General features: G+C 38.6%; 1 protein-coding gene across 4 annotated transcripts in view; it reads left to right on the top strand.

Moving 5' to 3' along the window:
* The window catches only part of CCNY (cyclin Y), a 120,283-nt gene that overhangs the window by 5,749 nt on the left and 91,875 nt on the right, over positions 1-22,659 (top strand). Inside the window, exon 1 of one of the 4 annotated variants that reach the window (XM_059473716.1) lies at positions 4,397-4,486. The exons of 2 other annotated variants lie outside the window; for them this stretch is intronic. Coding sequence is in view for 1 of the 2 variants with exons in the window: in XM_059473697.1 (XP_059329680.1) it covers positions 4,468-4,486 (19 nt within the window). In the remaining variant the exon portion in view is untranslated. Of the gene's footprint in view, positions 1-4,396; positions 4,487-22,659 lie in introns of those variants that run through there. One more of the 4 variants, XM_059473697.1, reaches the window with a different exon arrangement.

Here is a 22,659-nt window from a genome sequence, read left to right as displayed (position 1 = left end):
CAAACTGAAAGCATATATATAGCCTGTCTCTGAGCTTTCCATGTAGAAATGAATTGACATTACTTTTGCTTCTTTTCCATTCCTTTGGACTTGGAGAAATAGAACTTCTAAAATTTATTAATTTTCTATGTGCATTCTGACATATGGGGTGATCTTTTTCACTTCATCCTGCAGAATATTTAATATATGTGCCACACCTCTCTGAAATGTATGTGAAGAGCTGGTAAGCATTAATAAATCTTTTAAATCTAGAACTATGGATGGACTAGATGGACTATTCCAAGCAGTGTGCATAGGTGGTGCCTTCACTGGAGTAGTTACTACTTCCTGTATCTTCTGTAAGGAGAACGAGCAGTTTGTAAGGAGTTTTATTCCTTACCAACCAACTTTAAAAGCAAATATTCCAGAATTGCTGAAATGGACTGTTGGGATGTTAATTTCCTTAGCTGAAGCTTTTTGCAAAATTGACCAAAGTTCAGAGATGGTTTTACTGAGCTCAACTTAAACTAGCTTTTGTTGCTGATTCTGTAGGCCGCAGTAGGAGCATCACCAACTCTTGTGCTGCTTCTGGGAGGACTGGTTTTAAATTTGGGGTGCTCAGTAGCCTGAACTGGGTTGAGAAAGAACTTAGTCTTCAGGCCAAAGCTCCTGTTTCTAATCCTTAACTAGTATAGAAGCTGGCTAAAGAGCCATGGTTGGCATTAATGGAAAATTACTAATGAAAACTGGTTGGAAATTTGCACAAAATCCTGGTTTCTCCCCCTTTAGTTTTAATTTGTTTGTTTCCTTTCTCTTCATGCTTATGACATTTTGGGGCTGCAAATTGGAAAGGATTTTTTAGATCATTCAGCTAAGACAAGATTCTCAGATCATCAAGATTTGCATTTTCCATGAACTGGTGTTAGAATCGTGGAACATTTTGAGTTGGAAGAGACCCACGAGGATCATTGAAGTCCAACTCCTACTTATTTACTTCTCTCTTTACTTCTTTGGAAATGAATACTGTTTCTTTTAAGTCAGGGTGATGCTGTGACCATGTTGCTGAAATTCCTTTGGTATGCCATCAATAGGTGCAGTTTGCACTGCAAAACTGTTCTCCTCCTGTAGCTTTTGGTGGTTTGAACAAAATGTATCAATAAAGTCAATGTTTTTGGTACTGCAAGTGGCACTTGATTACTGTCTTTGTTTGCATGAAAATGTTGCAGAAGGCTGCAATAGTTGAATGGTCAGACAAGGTTATGGAATAGAGCTAATCCCAAGATTAAAAGCGAATTTTCATCCACCTTGTGTGACATTTCCCATGCTCTTTTCTACTGTGATTCTTAGAGGGAGAATCTGCACTGTAATATCCTTCTCTCTGCAATCAGAAGAGTCAGCCTTCAACTACTGACTCCTAATTTTCTTTTAAATAAAAATCCACCCAGCCTTAGTTTAAAAAGTTCTATCTCAAACTTTTGGCTTGCTTATCTTTTTTTTGTCTGCAAAATGATTCTTAGCTATGGCTGAGATCCAGAAGATATCAGATGGGAAGTGAAAGTATTTACTTTCAGCAGTATTGAAACCAATATGAGAACGTGTTGAAATTTTAAAGGATTGTTTTCTTTGCTGTGTTGGTATTTCATTAAGAGTGGGAATTGATGAATTGTTCCTTCATCTGAAAGTTGAGTTGTAAGGAGACAAAACTTACAGAAGATATAGAGTACTCCAGGGCTTTGTAAAGTCAGGCTACACAAAGTGATGTGATGAAGATGCAAGACTTAATGGTACAGGGATTCTTTTCTAGATCCAGAATGTAGAATTACTGGCATGCTTAAAATTGTTTCTGTTCTGCATTTTATCCCTGCACATCAGTATTCTGGGAAGCGGTACCTTTTTTTTGCCATGTTGTTATTTGTTTTATGACATCTTAAGGGACACTTCCAACTTCAAAAGATACTTATTACCATCTTAGTTCCTGGGAAAAAGTCATTCATTTCAGATATTGAAAGTAGTACTGCATGGGAAAGAAAGCATGCTTGGTCAGCAGAGATATTTCACATTGCTATCCTACACTTTTTCACCACTGTGCAAGCTCTCTGTGCAGGGGGTAATTTAGGAATTGTCAGTAGATGAGGCTGTGTATGTGAAATGACTGGCAGCAGTTATGCTTTTGTGCTATTTATCAATAGTTCCATTTTAAAGCTAAATATATGGTTTCTTTATCCTCCTTCCTGACTTTCCTGTGGAAGGACATTGCATTAGATTAGAAGGTCCAAAGTTTGGGAATTGTAGCTGATCCTGAGCACAGCAGACCATGCTTCCCTGCTTTGACTAAAAGAAGCTTTCAGGCTGTGGTCAGTGGGCTTTACAAGCAGTAATTATATCTGTGAAGTACTTGGTGAGCTGTGTTGTGCTGTGAAGTAATGCAAGTCATCTAAAGACCTTGAAGAAGGTCTTTCAACATTTGAAATTAATTAGATCTCTTCATTCCTAGGCTCATGTTAGGAGTTTTAGATCTCATCTGTTTATCTAGCTTGAAAAAAGTTGTCTTTGTGGTATATAGGCAGTTTTCATTCAGTGAACTGTAGTCTCTACTAATTTGGTGTGGGTCTGCCCCCACTTCCTCCTCTTCAAAGAATGCTGTTAGAATAACCAGTGTGAAATACAGGTTGAAAAAGAAGAGGTTACAATTAATCCTAAAAGAAATTTTGATTTCCAGACAGTTGGTTTGCTTATTATAGAACGACAGTTTCCCATGTGTTTGCGAGGTAGAACCACAGCTATTAGGAATTGGGATCTTCAAATCTCTTTTTATTCCTGTTTGTTTTCTCTTTATTTTGGAGAACTTTGAAAGACTAATTTTGTTTTTATTAATTAAGTTTATGAAATACGGAACTGAAATCAACAGAGTTAAAATTAATAACTCCAGTGGCAAAATATTTTGCCTAACAATTCATAGCATCATTCTGCTTTGTTTATAATTAGGGAAAAAAGAGTTTCAGATTTTATTAGAAAGAATTTTATGTCTAGTTGCTGGCAAAGTTTCAACTGCTGCTATAGGCAGAATCTTAAATCCGTTGGATCTCCAAACTCAGTAAAATCTGTTGAGGATGACCTATAATGTAAAATTCTCTGCTCTATTCACTATCACTTTTAAAATAAGGATTGTAATTAACCACTTGACACAGTTGTTCATAGATGTGGTTTGAAATCCTAGTATTTCCATTTTTAAATAGTAATCAGTGATTGATTTGTTTGCATTTGGAGTGAACAGTTCCTGTATCTTAACTTCAGAATTACGATACATGAGCTTTTTCTGGTTAGTATAATGATATGTCTTGTTAAATTCACATGCAGAAGATTTCATAGTTCAGATAGTACAACAAGCATCAAGGTAAGATCCAGTTTCACAAGGGAGCAGCAAGATCCTTTGTGTGTGCCTGTGCTGTGAGCTGTGTGCCAGTCCCACCTGGTGCTCCCTGTGAATGCTCAGCTCTCAGTGGCCCCTCCTTGGAGCTGGTTGTTGTGACTGTTCCAGGCTGGCAGAAATCCACATGCAGTTATTCACTCAGCCGGTGGAGGCTGGAAGTGTGTGGAGAGTTTGGAAGTGCAATTGTGTTTTAAGCTTTCAAATCACACTTCTGCAGCTAAATGTCCTCCTTTCTTTTAGGATAATTCACTTGGGGTAAGTGTCTAGAATGCTGCATTCATAATATTCAGTCAGACACAGAAATTTGAATTGTAATTGTATGGAGGATTTTCTGTACTTTTTCATGGGATTAGGGACAGGAAGGATTCCTGTAACTGAGATGGTTTTAGAGAGCAAGTCTGTGATAAAAAGAAGAAGAAGTAGGAGAGATTTAACTGTTTGTTTCATAGAGAAAAAGAAAACAATACCACCTTTGAAAGCTAAAGGAAACAAAAAAACAATTCAACGTTCCACATATAAGCAGTGATGCAAATTCTAAATCTAGAAAATAGTGTCCCCTGGGCAAAAATGGATATTTAAGTGAAGGGGACAGTGCCAAGTTAAATTGGACTGGAAATGAATGTTTTGTGAAAAGTAAGCTCTCAACATTAAATCACATTTCTTTAAAAAATATTATGGTAAAGAATTATTTTTGTAACAAGTATTTGAGTCACAGTTCATGCAATCCAAACGATAAGGTTTTATATTACTACATGAGAACCTGAATATTATACAACTGCTCTCATACTTTCACATACTTGGTTGTGTATAGGGGGATAGCATGTAAGAAAATACAGTGCAGAAGGTAATCTCACATCTGAGGAGTTGCAGCTGTGCTAATTACCAGAGATTAGGAACAGGCCTGCCCTTAACAGGCCACAGCTGTGTCCAACAAGGACTCGTGCTATAAAAGAGTGGGTTAGCTGGGTGAGGGGAGTTGGTTGTGCTGTGAAGAGAGATGGAGTTTGTTGGCTGCACTGTGAAGAAGGAGAAGGTGTCAGTACTGTGAGGAGTTGTCCATGAGAAATCACCAAGAAGGTATGGAGGCTTTTGCAGTAAGATGGCAACAGTTGTGGGTTGTTTTTTTTATTGCTGTTGTTTTTCTCCTTACTGCATGTTTTGATTTTGAATATAAATTTGCAGCTCAACAGCAGTGAAATTAGGTGTGATTGTGGGTAGAAAAGGAGAAGAGAACTTAAGGAACCACTTCTGTAGTTTTTTTGTCTCTGATTTTGTGTTGATTTTATCAAAATGGCTTCCCATGGATGTACCAATGTCTTTGTTACTGTAGGGGAAAAAGCAAGTGTACTCATGCTGACTGTACTGGGTGGTTATTTGAGCGAGGAATGGTGCTGGCACTGTGGCTGCTGCCAGGCCTGGGTGCTGCAGAGCAGGAGCTGGCAGTGGCATCCCTGCACCAGGGAAGGGTTTGTGCAGCATGGCCTGGCCATGGCCCCTGTGCCCCAGTGTCCTCCTGCCCCTGGTGGCAGGGTCAGCTCAGGGCCTGCTCTGGGGCTGGGTAACTCATGCAAACCCAGCGTGCCGTTTGTCCTTGGGGTATCTGTGAGCTGCAGGAGGCTCTGGGCTTTGGCAGAAGCAGAGCACATTCTGCCCCAGTTATTTTGTCTTTGTGTGTATGGTCTTGAATGGAAACTTTGGTCTTCAGGTCTTATGTTTAACAAATGTATTGGAATATAATGTTTTGAAAGTAAGAAGTTAGTTTATGGTGTGTTTCTAGTAAAATGGTAAAAGCAGTTTTGAGCTGAAAGATCAATCTGTTCCTTTTAGATCGTTCTTCCAGTGATTTTTGATGATTCCTCCATCCTTGTTGCTTTACTGTGACTGTCTGATTTTTATCTCCTTTTTCTTCTTCCCCTTTGTTTTGTGTCACTCTGTCATAATCTGCCTTACTTGCTTGTGCTCAGCCCAGCCTTCTTCTACCCACACCACACAGACATCCTGTCTCTGGTCTCATCTCCTCCTACTTGCCCCCTTCTATTTTGCAGTTCTTTTGGGGTGATGAGGAGTGCACAACAGTTACAGTTTGTTCTAGAGCAGGGCCAGTGAAGATTCCAGGGTGGCAGCATGGCTGTCAACACTGAATTCAAAGCCCTGTATTATCTTAGGTCATGGTTTCATTTCAACATTTGCTGCACATTCCTACTTTCCTCCCTCTCCTACATGTTTTACAGACAAGCAAATAGTCCTTGTTCTCTTGGATCTGTGTGATGGTTATCCATAAATTGGTAAGGTTTCTGTGTTTCTGGATTGTGTCTTTGGACTTCCAAGTGCATTTTGATATCTATAATTTTCTTAATATCTTTTGGAGATTTGTGTTTTATAATGAGTGTATGTACTGAAATACAGTTTGGGATAACAAATAAGCCATGGTGCATGAGCTGCAGTTCTTAAACAGGCTGTGAAGCTGTGTAGGTTTTTTTCTTTTTAAAGAATGTGGAATGCATATGCACTGCTTTCTTCTGAATAAAAAGCTGAAAAGAGAATTAAGACTCGGTAGGAGTCTTAAGATCTGCATTTCATGGAAGAAATTTCCTGGTAATTACCATCTTTGTAATTGATACTCTGCCCATTATTCAATGTGTCCAGCTGTATGTAAATCTTCTCTAACCATGTGTTTTTGCATTTCTTTCCTCATGCAAATGAAGAACCTTCTTGGTTTCTATCAGGGGACTCAAATCTGACTGATTTCATGTGCCCTAAGTGAAAGACAGGGTCTCTTGCTGGGAGAGGATTTCTTTCTATTGAAGGAATGGGAATGTGCTTGAGTTCACCGTTGTCCAAACCAGTGGGATTGGTGGCTCTTGGTGGCCTCTTCTGGCCAGGGATACCTGGCAGACCAGGTGGCACCCAGAGAGGCTGGCAGGGCAGTTGTGCTGTCCCTGTGAGTTCCTGGAGTCCAGCCCAGTCCTGTCCTGCCAGGCAGTGATGGGACCATGTCTCGTGCTCCTCCTTCTCTTGGTTTTGTTAGTCTGGGCTCTTGGCCATGTGAAGGGTTTTGTTTGTAGGTCAGAAGAGATCTCTATCCCTGCTGTCTACTTCTAGAAAAGTGTTTTGCAGAAGGCTGCTGATGTGTGCTGGTCATGTGTGCTTGCTGTGCTCCCCTTGCTGGCTGTGCCATCGTCTCCACCAGCAGTCCCTGGTGATGCTGTGCTAATCAAAGCTGGGGCAATGTCACATGCTGAGTCAGCACACTGTCAAATGTGGCTGTAGCTGTATAACTGGTCTTATTTATGCCATAAAAATTATATTTGATTGCCGCTAGATTTCATGAGAGTGTGCTGACTTATTTGAACCATTGCCAGTTCTTACACAGAGGTTTTAATCCTGGTTTTCATTGAGGTAAAATAGCTTTGATGCAGATATAAAAGAGATAAGCTGTTACAGGTAACTATCAAATGGAGGGTGGTGTAATTCACGATGAACTGCTTTGGCAGGGGTGCAGCAGTATATAATGAAGTGCGAAGTGTCACTTCAGCAGTGCATATAAACTGTAGACTCCAGTGCATTGCTGGCTGTAAAACACATTTGCAATGGTACCAAAGCATCTAAGCTTGTGCTATCAAACAGTTAACTCCTATGATAAATTTTCTAACCAAGGCCCATGTGAGAATGTCTTGTTGAAGTAATTCAGAACATGGAACTTGCTCTTGCAAGACTCTTAGTATTCAACAAGGCATTTGTTGAAAGAGGATATTGCGTCTGATTTCTATATAGTCCTGTTAGCTTCCTATTGCTTGCTGCACATCTCTTTCCTCAAGTAACTAAGGTACTTTTTTTCTTTGTATCTGATAAAAAATAATAAGGCAAGTATGCACTGGGAGAACTTAATTATTGATGTCCTCTAGAGAGTTGATAATATCTACTTGTAACCTGGAAAATAAAGTTTACCCAGGAGCCTGACTGGTATCTGGAAAGATCTCTGTGGCATTGTTCAAGTAAGATTTGACAATATTTACTTACTGTTTGTGGAAAAACCCAAGACTTAGTTCAAAAAAACAGTTTTATGCCACTGTGAAGTGGCGTTACTTGCCTGTCTTGCTGTTTGGGTCTGGTGGTCTTTTTTCATGCTCTAAATTTTTCTTGTATCTTTTTCTTTTGTCTCCTGTTTATCCCTGTTTGGCAGGGTTTATTATTTTGCCACAAGTAAGCTTTCTTACCTATTCTTATCTTATAGCAAACTGAAGGTTTTCCAGGACTCGGCCATTATAGCATTTTTTGGTGCCATAACTAAACTTGGGGTGTATTTTCTCAATGGAATTTAAAGTAGATTGGGAGGAAAAAGCCTGAGTTTCCTTCTGATAATATATAGCAGCTATGTCCAGGCACATGCCTTTGTGTTTTAAATAAATAGCTGGTATTTTGGTAGTTAGCATTAATTATTTCCATTAGCTTCATTCCTTTGATTAAAGGGCATCATTGTCATCCCTGTGGTGGTACCCTGACCTAGTAAACAACGGAGAATCAGAAATTACTTGCAAATGAAGGTGGTTGTTGTGAAGAACAACACTTTGTGCTCATGCTTGTGCTTATTGGCATAATATATTAATAATGGCTAATTTATGTGTTTTTAAGCTGAGACAACAGTAAGAAATGTCCTTGGCTCTCTATTTATCAGAAATATGAAATTAACAAAAACCCCAAAGGATTTGTGATATGAACAAAGAAAGCTGAAAACTACTTGAATATTAAATAGTTTGCAAATACTATGCCTGACTCTTGGGAACAGAATTCATTTTTAAGTTAATATATGTCTTCTTCCCCTTAATGGAAATTTTTATTTCCCTGATATTAAATATTTTTAGAGACAATATCTTGATGCTGCAAGCTAGAATTAAAAATATCAGTTGGCATTTTTCAAGCAAAGCAATCTCCATGTCAACAAGTAATATTTGTGGGAGAATGAAAAGCTCTTAAAGCATGCTAGAAGACATAGTTTTATTCACTGGAGCTGCAGACTGTAGTACAAGTTGCAGCATCCCTAATTTGCTTGTTCCAATACCCTTTTCAGGGAATTTAGTAGAATTGCATTAAGGAAAATTTGTCTCTTTATTTTCGAAGGTGATATATCTTGAAGTGAGGTCTGAGGTTTGACGGTTTCTTCAGGGTGTGGAATTTTTCAGAAGCCTGCAAGAAAAGAAACGGAGATGTTTTCTGCCAGTTTAGACCAAAGAAAAAGTTAATCTAGTCCTTGTGGTAAAAAGAATTTAATTCTTTGCTTCCTTAAAAATAAAATATTGCTGGCAGATTTGAAGTAGATTTTGTTCTAGTTATGGGGTTATTTGGTTTTTTGTGTACATGTACATATGTATACATGTGTTTATGTAAATTCATTTAAAACCCCTCATGACTACAACATTTTGGTCAAGAAAATTCAGGGTTCTGTGTGGCTGTAGAAACTCTTGGGACATGTATTCGTACCAGCTGTGTGTAAATTAAATAAAACTGATAACAGCCAAAGACTCACTTTGCTAATTCCTTTACAACTCTGTACACTGTACAATTGCTCTTCTTGACTTCTATTGTTAATTCTCCAAAAAAAAAAAAAAAAAAACAGAAAAGAGAAATACCTTGGTTTTGACTGCAAACAAGGTTATCCTTTTGGGGTTTGGTGCTTGGTTGCTGGCTCATATAGGAGTCCTTCATTCTCACCAGTCCTGGCTGACAATACTTTCTCCTGTGCTGGCTGTTGAGGTGGGAAGGGCACGCACTGGGAGGTGCCCTGTGGGCCCTGCAGGGCAAGCAGCATGAGGTGGGCTCACTTGGCTGGGATGTATCCAAGACAAGGTCAGCAACTTTGGTCTTCTTTGAAGATTAAGTTGGCATTGAATTATACATTTGACTTGCTTTTTTCTCTTAGAGTGAAGTTCAGCGGAGTCTCTACTTGGAGTTTAATTTATAGCTGTTTTGATAATAGGATTTTTTCCATAGCTCAAGGTTGTAGCTTTCTACCTTTTCAACCACCTGGGTTTTTGCAAAGGACAAATTTTTTTACTATCTCAAATATTTTCTCTGTGAAAGTGTATTTAAAAGGTAGCTGACCAACTGGACTCCTGTCTTCAGACTAAGGGTCTATTTCTGCCTCTGTCCTTTTCTGATGAGTATTTGCAATGTGTATATTATGCTAAGAGACTCACTAAATGAGACTGACTTTTAGAAAGCCAAACCTCTTGATAACTCAATAAAGCTAAAAAACAAATGCAGAATAAGCCTTCACTAAATTTTATTTCCTTCCATGAAGTGCCTTACATACTTGTCTTCAAGTGTTGTGTTTGCATGTAGCAGAGAATTTGAGAAATCCCAGTTGGCCCAGACAATGTCTCTGCCAGCAGCAGCTGCTCAGATAAAGTGCACAGCACCATCTGCACTGTGCTGTGCCAGAAGAGCTTTACAGAACTGGAGAATACCTGTAAACATTTAAGACAGAGGCAAGAATTACAACTGTCTTTAGATGTGACTCTTTTTCAAGGCAAGATAGCAATAGCTGTAAAAAAAATCATTCCTTGTTTATAAACATCTGTATTAGATTTGGATTGCTTCTGGTACAGGAAAGTAAGTTTGTCTGTGGGATTCTTTTGGAGTGCCTGTATTCCCAGGTAGAAGGGCACGTGCTGGAGTCCTACAGAGCTGTGCTGGTGTGTGAGCAGCAGGCATCCTTACATATTTGACACTTTAATTTTGTAAGGCCTAGGCTACATGGATGGTCTAGGAGCACACAGTGACAAGTTTCCAGAGTTGACTAGAATGCTAAAACACACTAATTATTTTTTGTTTACTTAATTTTATTCTCAAAAAAATGATATATTTCCTAAGGACATCCATATCAAGTGGAATTTTCAGTGTGAAATATGGTTTTAGTGTTTGTGCTGCACAGTTGCATGCCCATAAAGGTTGATGTTTGATTTGGACTCGAAGGGAGGAGTAAGGGGGCATCTTTCTCAGTCAGCTATAGAAATAGGATAGGCTTTCTAAAACTCAGTAGTTAGTGTATTTTAGCCTTGGCCTCGTGATTTCTGAAGGAGCTGTACACAGTCTTATGATTTCTTAAGGTCTTAATTTTTTTTGCATAGAATGCTGGGAGTGATCTGAGTTTTGCATGTCCTGTAATTACACTTTGGTAGGAATGCTGTGGGGTCATCAGCTGTGCTTCATGGTCTGGGTTTTCCTTGCCTAAGCAGTGTGTGAAGGGGAAAAGAAACTGGCAACATCAAACTTGAGTTAACAGTTACAGTTTTGCTGCTCTGTGTATTGGGGAGCATTGTTAGCACACACTGAAAAGAAAGCTGGTTTTATATTGGGAAATACATTGCTTCTGGATAAAAGGAAGTGTTTTCTTCTAGAAAAGGTGCTTACCAGAATATACTGCCCTTGATTACATGGGCATCTTTAGTAATAGCAAGAATTACATACCTGAAAGGTAAGCAAAAGTCGGAGGCTAAACTAAAGTTGAGGACTAGCCACCAAGTTGTGTATCTCAAGTCTGATGATGCCTTAAACAGCAGATTAAGGGGAAAAAATTCTATCCCCCCCTTCCCCAAATTCCATACTGCACTTTTTCACAGGACAGATACTCAAGGAGGAAGCAATATTGCAATTTGAAACCACAGGCAAGTGCTCATGCATTTGTGGTGTTACTGTTTCAGTTCCCCTTCATTTCCAATGAATAGAAAAAACTCCTGAAAGATTGTATTTCACAGATTAGTGTTCAGAATGTTCACTTTACAATAGTCAACAGGTGACATTCTACACCATAATTTTTATGGATTTTATCTAAAGCTTATCCAGAACACTGATTAAGAAAACAATTTTACCTTGGCAATTTTGGTTCAGTTAAATACGAAAGATGTAATTTTTGTACATGTCTGTTGGCATGTCTTGATTTGAAGCTTAATGAAGAACCCATCAGATAAAACCTATAAAATGTAGGTATCAGTATTTTCAAACTGCCCCATATCAGTTAATTTTCTGAAGTTTGAAGTCTTGTCCATTTTTCATCTGTTCTGTCATCATTTTCAAGCTGTTTCCAGTCCTTACTAAAATTCCAAGAAAGTCTCTACATTGTCTGATGCTTGAGAAGTCTGTCTATAAAAGTAAATAGACAGAAGGTGACGTTATTCTGTGATCTGTTATTTTTTGCTGTTTTCTATTTGTAGTCACTGCCTGTGACTTGACTGATTCTCAGATGCTCACTTCTGTTTGTTTCCTACATGTAATAACCAACCATTTGGCTTTTTGCCATTTCTTGTATCTAAAAATAAGAGACAACCAGCTGATCAGTACCTCCAGTGCAGGTGTACAGTGTGACATGGGGTTTTATTTGGAAAATGGGCATTTTAACAGTGTCCTGCCCAGGGCTGTTCTCTGGATTCTCTATCTTGCTTTCATTACATGTGTGCAGCACTGGCAGCTGTGTTGGGGACAAGGTACAGCAGCACATGTTGTGTTTCTGCCTGGAAGTGGCTGTATTTAATTGATGGATGAACAGCCAGAGTCCACTATTGGCAGTAGTCCTGTTATTGTTTTTTTAACTAGAAATTGTTCAGTGATGGGCATTGAAATTCCAATGAGGCAGATGGAAAGGCAGCAGAAGGCTTTTAGATTTAACAAAATTGAAGTCTTTGCTTTGGCAAGACTCTCAGTTCTTCTCTCTGTTTTAACTTTGTCATTAAGGAGGGGAAGAAAGTTGCTCTAGTTAAAGAAATTAATTAAATTGCAAATTAATTGCAATTGAAATTAATTGCAAGCAGGTGTTAATCTTGTTAATTCTGGTTTGTGTTGATCCTTTCAGCTGTATCTACTAACAAAGCTATATAAGCATTTTTTCTGTGAAGCTGCTCTTCTGTCATTTTGATGAGACTAAGTTATCTCTTTGACTGTTAGTATGTAATATCAGTTTTAATTGTATTGCCCTTGAAATATTATTGATGTATTCATCATAGATTGTCATGCTTAAAAGAAAAGGTTCTGTTACTCATGAACACTGCTTGTTTTCTCTTTTAGCTGGACTGCCTTACCTTGTTCTGACTGCTGTAGAAAGCCCTATAGACTACTAAAGAATTGTCAGCTCTCTGGATGCCTGGTCTGGCTTCTACCTTGTTCTGCATAGTTAAAGTATTCTGGTTTTGAAATTAATATATTTTCAGAAGCTGCTTGTTGCCATTGAAATCCTATTAATTTACTTCCAGTGTTTTCCATGTCAAGTCATCTTTTATAGTCCTCTTATGTATTTTCAGTTTGTCTTTTCTGTGTTGTGAGAAAAATGCCCTTATGCATAGGGTCATTACACTATGTGATGCTGTGCTCATTCTTAGTTGTTTTTTTTTAAATGCATAGTCCTTCTAGTAACAATGACAACCCCTACATATTCCTACTTGTGTATTAATGTGAATATTCTTTAACGGAGATTGGTTTGGGAGTTTGGGTCATTTATACACTGCAGGATATTGAGAACTAAAGGATACATGTAAATACAGCAAGAGGCCAAAAATATTGCTGTAGGGATTCTAAGCAGATGCAGTGTCTCTGTCCCTCCCTCTCTGTTTCTGTATTACCACTGCTTGATAAATGGTTCATATAGGAAGTTAACATGGATGAATATTTAGAAAATAGATGCATCACCTTGAAATGTAAATGTGCTAGGAAGTGAGACCAACAATGTTTAATTAATGTTTTAATGTTTCTTAAGCTGATCCAAACTAAGAAATAGATATTTTATTGTAATTTGGATTTAGGAATTGATGCTTGCTCAATTGATGCCTAATCATGCAAATTAACTTTTTTTTACAAATATGCATCTGCTGGTTTTCTTTACCATAAATGTGATAAATTATTTATAGACATTTTCAGATAATTATGTTTCCAAAATAAATAACTGTTTATTCCAGATAAATAGTTTCAGATAATTATGTTTCCAAAATCTCCCTGAAAGGAGTGTAACTCAGATTGCCAGCCAGAGCAATGACAGTCAGAATTGTGTACCAAAGTTAGAGAGGACCTGCTGTGCTTATTGTTCTGTTTAAGTAACTTGCTGGGACAGCACTGTGAAATCAAGATACGGGAACCCCATCTCTAAAACCTCTGTTACAGTGTTTAAATGTGTGAAAGATTTGACTGGGTTATCTTCTTGTTCCCTTTGAAGAAAGTAAATGATTCAGTGGGCTTCAAGTATATGATTGAATGGCCTTTTTTTCCCCTGGGATTTTGAGATATGTTATTTTCAGGGAAACAGCAAATCACATCTGTATGCCTTAGTATTTAAATTTTTAAAATACCAGTTTTGTATTGGTTAACAAAATTACTGGAAACTGCTTTTTTATCACAAAGGAGTAGAGCTTCTCGTTTTAAGGTTGCTTTAGCCTGTTGCTGGATGCTGTAAGGCAGACATTGTTCCTTTCCTAGCTAAACTGAAGTCAGAACAGAATTGCAGTATGCTGAGAGCAAAACAGCTTCAGGGTTAACCCTGCTCTCTGTGGGCACATTGATCCCTTGGAAAGGAGTGTTTGTGTGTGCTTTGTCTAGTTCTAATTTTTGCTTCTTCAGTGCAGAAATATAACTGCCAGGTAATTAATTTATTTTTTGACAGATTGTTTTCCTTCACTGGATTAATTTATTTACAGATTCAAAACATTCTAAGTTCTCTGAAGTCCCAAATTCTGATGCTAATTCCAGCTAAACCTGTGACACCTGTGCTCATTTATCTTAACCATGCAATCCCTTTTAAGGGCTTGAATTTTCCTTTCTAATCTGCCAGCTCAGATCACAGTGTCTCCTTTCAAAGCCACTCGTGTGCTCTGAAGTTGAGCACTGATATCATCTGGGGCTGTGGCAGGCTGGAGCCCCATGGGTTTTATCTCTGTCTGCCATAATGTGCCTATAGTAGGCAAAATTTCTGGTATGATCATATTTTGTTTGCATTCTGAAAAGTCTGTGTCAGTTGGTTTTTTTTTTCTGTAGCCCAGTTAACCAGCAGGTAACCAATACAAAACTATAATTTTAAAATGAGCAGTCGATACAAAGCTGCCATGTAAATACTGGACTTCAGAAATGTGTGAAGGACTCAAATTTTATAACATTTGGGAAATGACTGTGCTGTTTATCAAGCAGTGGTACTGTGGGACATAAAATGTACAGCGTGCTTTGGTTTTATCTTGGGGGAGTGTTTGCAAATTGTGTATTTGTTTCCAGAGTTTTATGATATGAATGAGTTAGTGGGCTTGGAGTCTGCAGCTCCATGAAGAATTCCATGCCCCAAAGCAGAAATGCAGCACATTTGCATCCTCTGTGTTAGTCCTGCTTCTTGGAGATTTAATTTAAGGGTTTTTCAGTCCCTAGAAATATTAATTATCAGAGCTGGCTTTGAGATCTTGGCATAATTACATGGGGATTCTGGCATGCTTTAAGAGAGAAATTGGATAGTCTTTCCTTACTTTGCAGTTGAAAGCTCCTTTATGTTTTGGCTGTGAAGTCACTGTGTCACTGTTGCAGGAAAAGGGCAATTAGGCTGGGTTTTTTACCACTACAAATTGACTTATGGCTTCTTCCCTCTGGGAATCAGTTGGGAATGAGCTTGAAATGGAGGTACTGTAAAGCTCCAACTTTAGGCTTCCCATATCTGAGTCTTTATCATAAGAGGATTGGGTAGGTTCTAAAGTCCTTGTAAAGCAAGAACAAATCCTAACCCAGTTATGTCCCTTCAGAAAGGTGAATGGATAACTACTAGAGGCTGTATTTAATTTTGTGTAACAGCAGTCTTGACAGCCAGAGGGTGAATAAGTTGTTTCAAACAGGCATACAGCTTTCAGATAGCAAGGAATTGCAGTGTTCTGTCTAGAGGTAAGAGTAGGTATTAACCATTAAAATATACAGCAGATATAATAACCAATGTATTAAAAACTCTTAAAACATGATATTGGGTTTGAGTCTCTTAAACCTTGTTTGTTTGTTTGTGGGTTTTTTTTTCTTTTATGGGAGTTGTGAAAACAGAAGGATTCCAAAACTTTAGTATGTTTTGCCCCTGAATCAGCAGCAGCATATGCCTTTTCTAAAGAGGAATTTGGTTTGCATTTCTTGATATATTTTTGTCTTCCATATGTTAGAAATGCTTTCAGAGGCCTTTCCCAAAGCTGTGTAACACCTGCAATTTTTTTACCCAGAACAATCAATACATTGTTAAACATAAGCACCAGCTGAGTTCGTGGTTCCTGTAATTTCCCATCTGATTTGTGGGGCTAGCTTGTTTCATACATACTTGTTCAGTTCTGAGATATTTCAGGAACAGATACCCATGAGTGTTTCAGTTGCAACATCAATAAAATTTTTAATGGTTTGATTGACCATTCATATAGTATGTCACATGCTGAGAAGGCTGAAGTATTAATAATAATAATAAGGTATTTTCCCTCATTCTGTCTTCTGAGGACAGGAGTGCTCTGTAATTGGACTTCAGGAGTCATCTGGTGGAGGACTCTGCATAGCTTATTCTTTAAATTTGACAAGGTTGTTGTAATTTTTAAGAATGAGCAATTTGCAGCTGGGAACTGTTTCCCATAGGATGGGAGGAAATGAATCCAAATTCAGACTTTCTGTTGAATTTGTTTTGTACATATTTTTATGACTGGGGAGGAATTATTTTGACTTCATTTCTCTTTGCAGAAATGCCTATCTTCTTTCTGCAAATTAGCTTCACATTTTACTAGGTGACTTTGAATAGGCTTCCTCTTTCTCTTCCTGTCCTTAAATAACCCCTCGTTCAAGTTTGGTGCATTTGAGCTTCATTTTTGCTATCAGGGCTTGTAATTAATATTATTAATTTCAGTGCTTAAGGATCAGTGCTGTTATATTTTAACTTACTGGTCATGCTTCCCCTTGGCTGAACACTTTGTGATGGGAAAGAAAACTCTCTGTGTCTGGCTGATCCAATGTGGAGCCATGGCCTGAGCAAACCAATATTCTCCTTTTTCTTAGAGAACTGCTCAGTGCTGATGCAAGTCTTGGGGGCTTCTATTAGGGCTAGCATTTGGTAACATCATAAGGATGTATGGCTGGCCAGTGGCATGTTAGAGACATGTGGGAGGTTGTCAATTAATTGTGTGTTGGTAGGGGATAGTGTCTTGTAAGAGAGAAGATGTTTTCTGAAGTGTTTGTCTGGAGAGCTCCCTTGCTCCTGCACGTTTGTTCAGATGTCTGACCATTGTTGCAAATGGTCACCCTTCCCAGTGTTTGCTCTTCCATGTGTAGAAATTTGCTTTTCTTTTGGGTTGAAGTAAACCAAGTGTTGATTTGGCTCTGGCTGTCTTTTCATTACAAGTTTTTTTAAAGTTTGTTCTCTCCTCTGTTTTCTGTATAAAATTTCAGCAATAGTGTGATGTTGAAGGAAAAAGACAAAAATATAATGTTGCTTACATTTTTTCTCTTGTCGTTCTCTGGTTGAATTCACTGTTGATGGTGGATCAAGAACCTTTTTCCTTCTTTGTACTTGACAAAACAGAGGAATAGAAATGAATGAACTAAGATTTACTGTTTTCTAGTATGGTCAAGTTGAAAACAAAGGAGGAATGCATTTGTACTAGGAGGTGGGAGTGAAGGACTTAACCTTACATCATCTCTAAGGATCTATTTTACTGATAAGCAATGAGGTGTGCCTGTAGCTTGAGGGCTGTATATAATATAATTTAATGGACAAGCATGTTTTAGTGGATTTTAACTAGTGGAAACCTCTATCAGATGTAGAATGATGAATTCACTGTGTAATACATTAAGCAGAGACTTCTGTTTCTTCTTGGTCATAGCTAAACCAGTCTTAGGTCTAGTTCTGGTTCAAGCCTGGCTCCACTGCATGCAGACATTCTCCCATGAGCCAACTGCATTTTATTTTTTGTGGTTAAACCACAAAGTGTGTGGTTAACAGAACTATTTATCTTGGTTTCCTTCATATTTATGGAAATGTACTGTGAGGATTTTACTGTGTAAAAAGGAGATTGCAAATAAAGAGGTGTGTGATTCTCCAAATCTTTCCTCTTCCACTCAAATGGGAAGTATTTTGTAGGGTTATGTTTAAATCCTGTCTGAAAAGTAAAGATTTCTATTAATCCATGCAAATGTCCATGTCTCCTGCCCTATCTTGAGTTGTAAAACAGAACAAATTTGAAGTCTTGTTGTTTGTCATCTGTCTGAGATTGAATGAAGGACTGTTAAGAGAGAGTCGCATCCCAGTAAATACAGTCACAGAGATAATTACAAGTTTTCATAGCTAGTTGAAAATAATTTTCCATTTGACAGGCGTTTTGGTATTTACTCTTAATTCCTGCTGCTTTCCCATATGCAGTTTAACTGAAGTGGTGTTAATTATGGTGCTGGATGATGAACATCCTGCAGGCAATGGGGTGGTTGTTCTCTGTTCCTTAAACTAGCACAAACAGAGACTTCTCCAGCTTTTAGCTGTGCTGTGAAGTTGTCAATGCTTTGATTTTCCTACTGCCAGTCTTATTCAGAGAAACACAGTTTCTTCTCACATGTCCTACTGAGAAATCAGCAGATCCAGATTAAATGAGAGGAGTTTTGGTCATGTGTGGATTTGGGCTTTTGACTTGCGCCAAGACCATGCTCATTTTATTTTAGACTTCAAAGTAAACTCTCAAATACCTTCCAACCCACACAGCTCCCACCATATGGATCAATAACGTTGTGTTTTTTGATTATTAGGTTAATTCAGAGGAGCTACTTCCAATAATTTTTCCCTTTCAAACCACTGAGCCACTGTATTTCTGTATTTAGGTTGCTAACTGAGTACTAACATACTTTAATATCACAAACTGTTCTTCAAGCTTGAAGGTACTTTCCTAACATTTACTTCAGTAAACTTAGTCTTTGGGGTTAATAACTCGAGCTTATATCAGGGGTAGATGCTCCTTAGTGACATCTTTCTTTTTGTTCCTCGGTGGCAAATACAGAGTGTTAGTATCCTAGAAGAAAGCAGAAAACATGTTACATATATATGAAGAATGGTTTGATTTTGGTTTTTTCCATCAGTCTTCCATCTCTTCCTCCTGGTTTCATTCCTTCTTTTCTGCAGCTTCTGTTGTTGTCAGATCTTATATTTGCTTTTAGTATTGCTTTTGCTTGTGTATGAGGGAAGCCTGTTTGGTATTTTTTAATAAAGAGATTCATGCTTTCAAGGCCAGGTGCTTGAAATTAGTTGTTTAAATTAAAGGAGCTCAATTCTTAATGTCTGTGTTGAGTGCATATAATTTCTGTGAAAATTTTACATGACCAATATTCTAGCCCTCTTTGATTTAGGATGCTAATCTGGAGGAAGTGTTCAACTGTGAAGCAACTTGTTATGTTTAGGTTTTAATAATATTGAATGGAAAACACATTTTTGTTCTTATTTTTAGAAGGCATAAATATGACAAAAGCTAAGCTTTTCCACTCTCTCTGTGATGAGGCTTTCAGTCAGGTCCCTTACTTTACCTAGATTTGATAAATTAATCTCTGGGTTGTTTGGTAGAATTTGCCTAAATGTTAGTGTGCAGCAGGAGCAATGTGTGTAAACTGTTAAAAATGATAATTTGCAGGCTAAGTCAGGAAAGCACAGCCCAGCTTCTGCTGAATGGGACCAGGATGTCCCCTTCTGTTCTTAGTCTCTCTTTTTGTGTGTCAGGCAGGTGGCTGGCAATGTCTTTGGTAAGTGGTCTGCCCTCAAGATTGCAACATAAATAACTCCATTAAGACAAAAGGAGGAATAGAATTACAGCGTCTTCCGTCCATTCACAGAAACGTAATTTGGCTGTTACAGTTCTCTTAATGTACAGTCAGCTAGGAAAGTCTGCTAATGCCCTCTGCAGCCTGGGAATTTTATCTCCTGTCTTTTCTCATAGATTAATGGAAATGGGCTTTCCAGGAGCTGTGAAACAGATGTCAAAATTGCAGCAGAGAGCAGTGACCAACTCTGCCCTCTGTGTTTCTTGTTATCATTGGATCTCAGCATGGTTTCAAGCCAGGATGAAAGGAGCCACATCAATATAGCAATTCCTTTTGCGTGTGGTGGATGTTTATTTTAAGTGTTGGCTTCAGAATATTTTTGATACATTCAGAAAATCTGTCTGTTAGGAGAGCAGGAGAGAATTGGTTTGGGTGTGTAGATGCAGTGTGATAGGGAGTCTTGTGCCTTACAGTTGCTAATGTGGATGGTAGTGTGTAGGAAATCAAAATACTCCCTGCAGTTCCCCAGCTTTCCTTTCTCCTTGGCTCTGGAAATAAAAAAAACTTAAAAAAAAAAGTTTTGGAGACTTCTTTTTAAAAAGAGCTTAGTTCTTAATTAGCTTACATTTTTAACATTTATTAAAAGCTGTCATATAATTCCTGCCCTCAAAGCTGTAGAGCTCAGATCTTAAGGGATTTGTTGGGCTGGGAGTTTGCAGTTTGGAAAATGTGCAAATGTAAAGTAAGGTGCCAGTTTTCTTACTGTCAGTTAATGTTTTTTCCCTACAACTTCTGCAGTCTAGTCTGTTATTCACATATTATTCAGAAGCTGATGTTTTTAGGGCTTGGGAAAGACTAAGATACCACCATAGAAAGATGGTGAAATAAAAACAGGATTAGAAAGTATTCATAAGGAGTGTTTTCTTGTGAATAGCCTGAATTTGTATAGTGCCTTGGTTCATAGGACATCTACACATATGGGGCAGTTATGGACTAGGTTAATGAAGGGGTTTTTTATCCTCAGTGTCTATATTCGGTGTCTTATTTCTCTTAACAGTATCAGAATGGGTGAGTTACACTGAAGGTGTACCTAAATCCAGCATTCCTGCGGCTGCTCAGCTGTTTCATTATGTTCTAGCTAAAGGCAATTCCAGTGCAATTTCATTTCTATGCAGAGTCTTTTCCATTACTTTGTTCATACTTAAATTTTTTTCCATTCTTTTAAATTAAGATGTGAGATTTTCTGAGCCTGTATGGCTTATTTTTTTTCCTATTTGTATCAGTCTGAGCAGGCAAGGGCTCTTAAGGGGTGTTATGTTCAATGGAGATTAGATTGACGTTAATTTACCAGGAAGAAACAAAAATTACTGAGAAAAATTTACCACCCATGCTTGCTCCTTTGGCCTTTAACTGAAACAGAACTGTGCTACTAATATGTTTGCAAAAGTTTTCAGACAGCCTGCAGATAAATATTGGGTGATTAAACAGGTTGTTACTTGTGTCAGGGATGTCAGTGGCTGTGCCCCTGTATTGGCAGTGAGGCATGTGCCCCGTTTCTACAAATAAAATAAAACATCAATTTGAATTTACAGTATAAAGGATGGTTTATACCCATGACTTGATTTTTTTTTTTAATTAGTTTCTGAATTCCTGCCTTAAGAAATGAGGTTTTGATCCATGTGGCACAGTGAAATTGGTCAGTGGCAAATACATGGGAGGAAAACTAAAAATGTCCCATTGCTGCCTTGCTGTTGTATTTCTGAAATCTTGAAGCCACCCCTGCTTGGTCTTTCCTCCAAGAGGTTTGACATGAAGATGCTTCAGTGATTCACCAACGCTGTGCAAATGGTTGAAATATTTTGAGACACTTTTCCTTCAGGCATCCCATGCTGTGTATGTAGCAGGTTCAGATGTTTTGAGATTGTAGGAAGTCTCCCCATCAGCTGAGAGGTCAAAAATATCTATGTTGTCCTTGGGTACACTTCTCCAGTCTGCAGTTAAAATTATAATTCAGAAAAGTACTTCTAAGTTTGCAGTATTGGATGGAGACAGATTTTGTGGAAACACTGTTTCGGGTGAGTCCAGAGAGTTTTATATTGCTCAGATAAAATTATTTATTTCAGTACTGGGCAAATCCAAGCAAGTATTCTCATATGTTCCTTTTTTTTTTTTTTGTTCGTTTGTATAGCCAACTTAAACCGATGCAAGTGTTTACTCTTAAAGTATCAAGGCATTCAACTTCAATTTGAAGACTGTAGTGAGTTGACCCTGGCTGGAAGCCAGACACCCACCAAAGTCTCTCTGTCACTCCCCTCTGCAGCTGGACTGGGGAGAGAAAATACAACAAAGGGTTCATTGGTTGAGATAAGGACAGAGAGAGGTCACTCACCAATACTGTCATGGGCAAAACAGGCTAGAATTCGAGATATTAATTGAATGTACTATTAACAAAATCTTAGCAGGATAATGAGAAGTAAAAACGGACCTTAAGAACACCTCCCCCCCCTCCCCTCCCTCCTTCCCAGCTCTGCTGTCTCCCCCAGTGGCACAGGGAGATGGGAATGGGGGCTGTGGTCAGCTCATCACACATTTCTCAGGCTGCTCAGGGAGAGGAGCCCTTGCTCTGCTCCAGCCTGGGGTCCCTCCCAGAGGAGAGAGCTCCCCATGAGCTTTTCCAGCATGAGTCCCACAAACTGCTGCAGTGCAGGTCCCTCTTGCACAGGGTGCAGTCCTTCAAGGGCAGGCTGCTCTAGCATGAATCCCCCATGGGGTCACAAGTCCCACCAGGAAACCTGCTCCAGTGTGGGCTGTGCTCTCCATGTTCTGCCGGTCCCTGCCAGGAGCTCCCCACGGGGTCAGAGCTCCTCTCAGGCATCCCCCTGCTCTGGTGTGGGTCTCCTCTGTGGGCTGCAGGTGCATCTCTGCATCCCGGTGGCCTTGTCCAGCACCATGTCCATGTTGGAGCCAACTGGGGTTTGCTCCCTTGGACGTGGAGGAAGTTTCTAGCAACTCCTCACAGAATCCACCACTGTTCCACACCCGCTGCCTAAACCCAGCCATACAAACCCAATACAAACACTTAGAGGAATCACCACAATAAATAAAATGTTCAAGGTTAATGATCCTCACAGGTAAATGTAAGTTTTATCTAAATGTATTTATCAGTGTTTCCTGATTAGATTTTATTATGGCTTTAATAATACGTCCCACTGTATCTGTGCAATTTTCACCTAAATTTATTTTCTTAAGAGTTTAATGCTCATCAAAATACTTGTTAGTGGTTCTTGGGCTCTGAGCTTCCTCACATACTCCTCTGACTGGTAAACTTAATGATTGCCAGAGTGGTAAATGATATTTTTGTTTATAGTCTTTTTTTCCACTAAATAATCAATGATCAATTTGAAACCAAATTAGTAGTTTTCTCCATCTAGCCCTTTTATTCAACCACTGTTTTTCCCCACTCTGCCAGAGGAGCTGGCTGTGTTCTGCTCTTT

The sequence above is a fragment of the Ammospiza nelsoni genome, chromosome 1 (genome assembly GCF_027579445.1).
Source record: "Ammospiza nelsoni isolate bAmmNel1 chromosome 1, bAmmNel1.pri, whole genome shotgun sequence".
Lineage (NCBI taxonomy): Eukaryota > Metazoa > Chordata > Aves > Passeriformes > Passerellidae > Ammospiza > Ammospiza nelsoni.
This window is presented reverse-complemented; position numbering and strand designations above follow the sequence as displayed.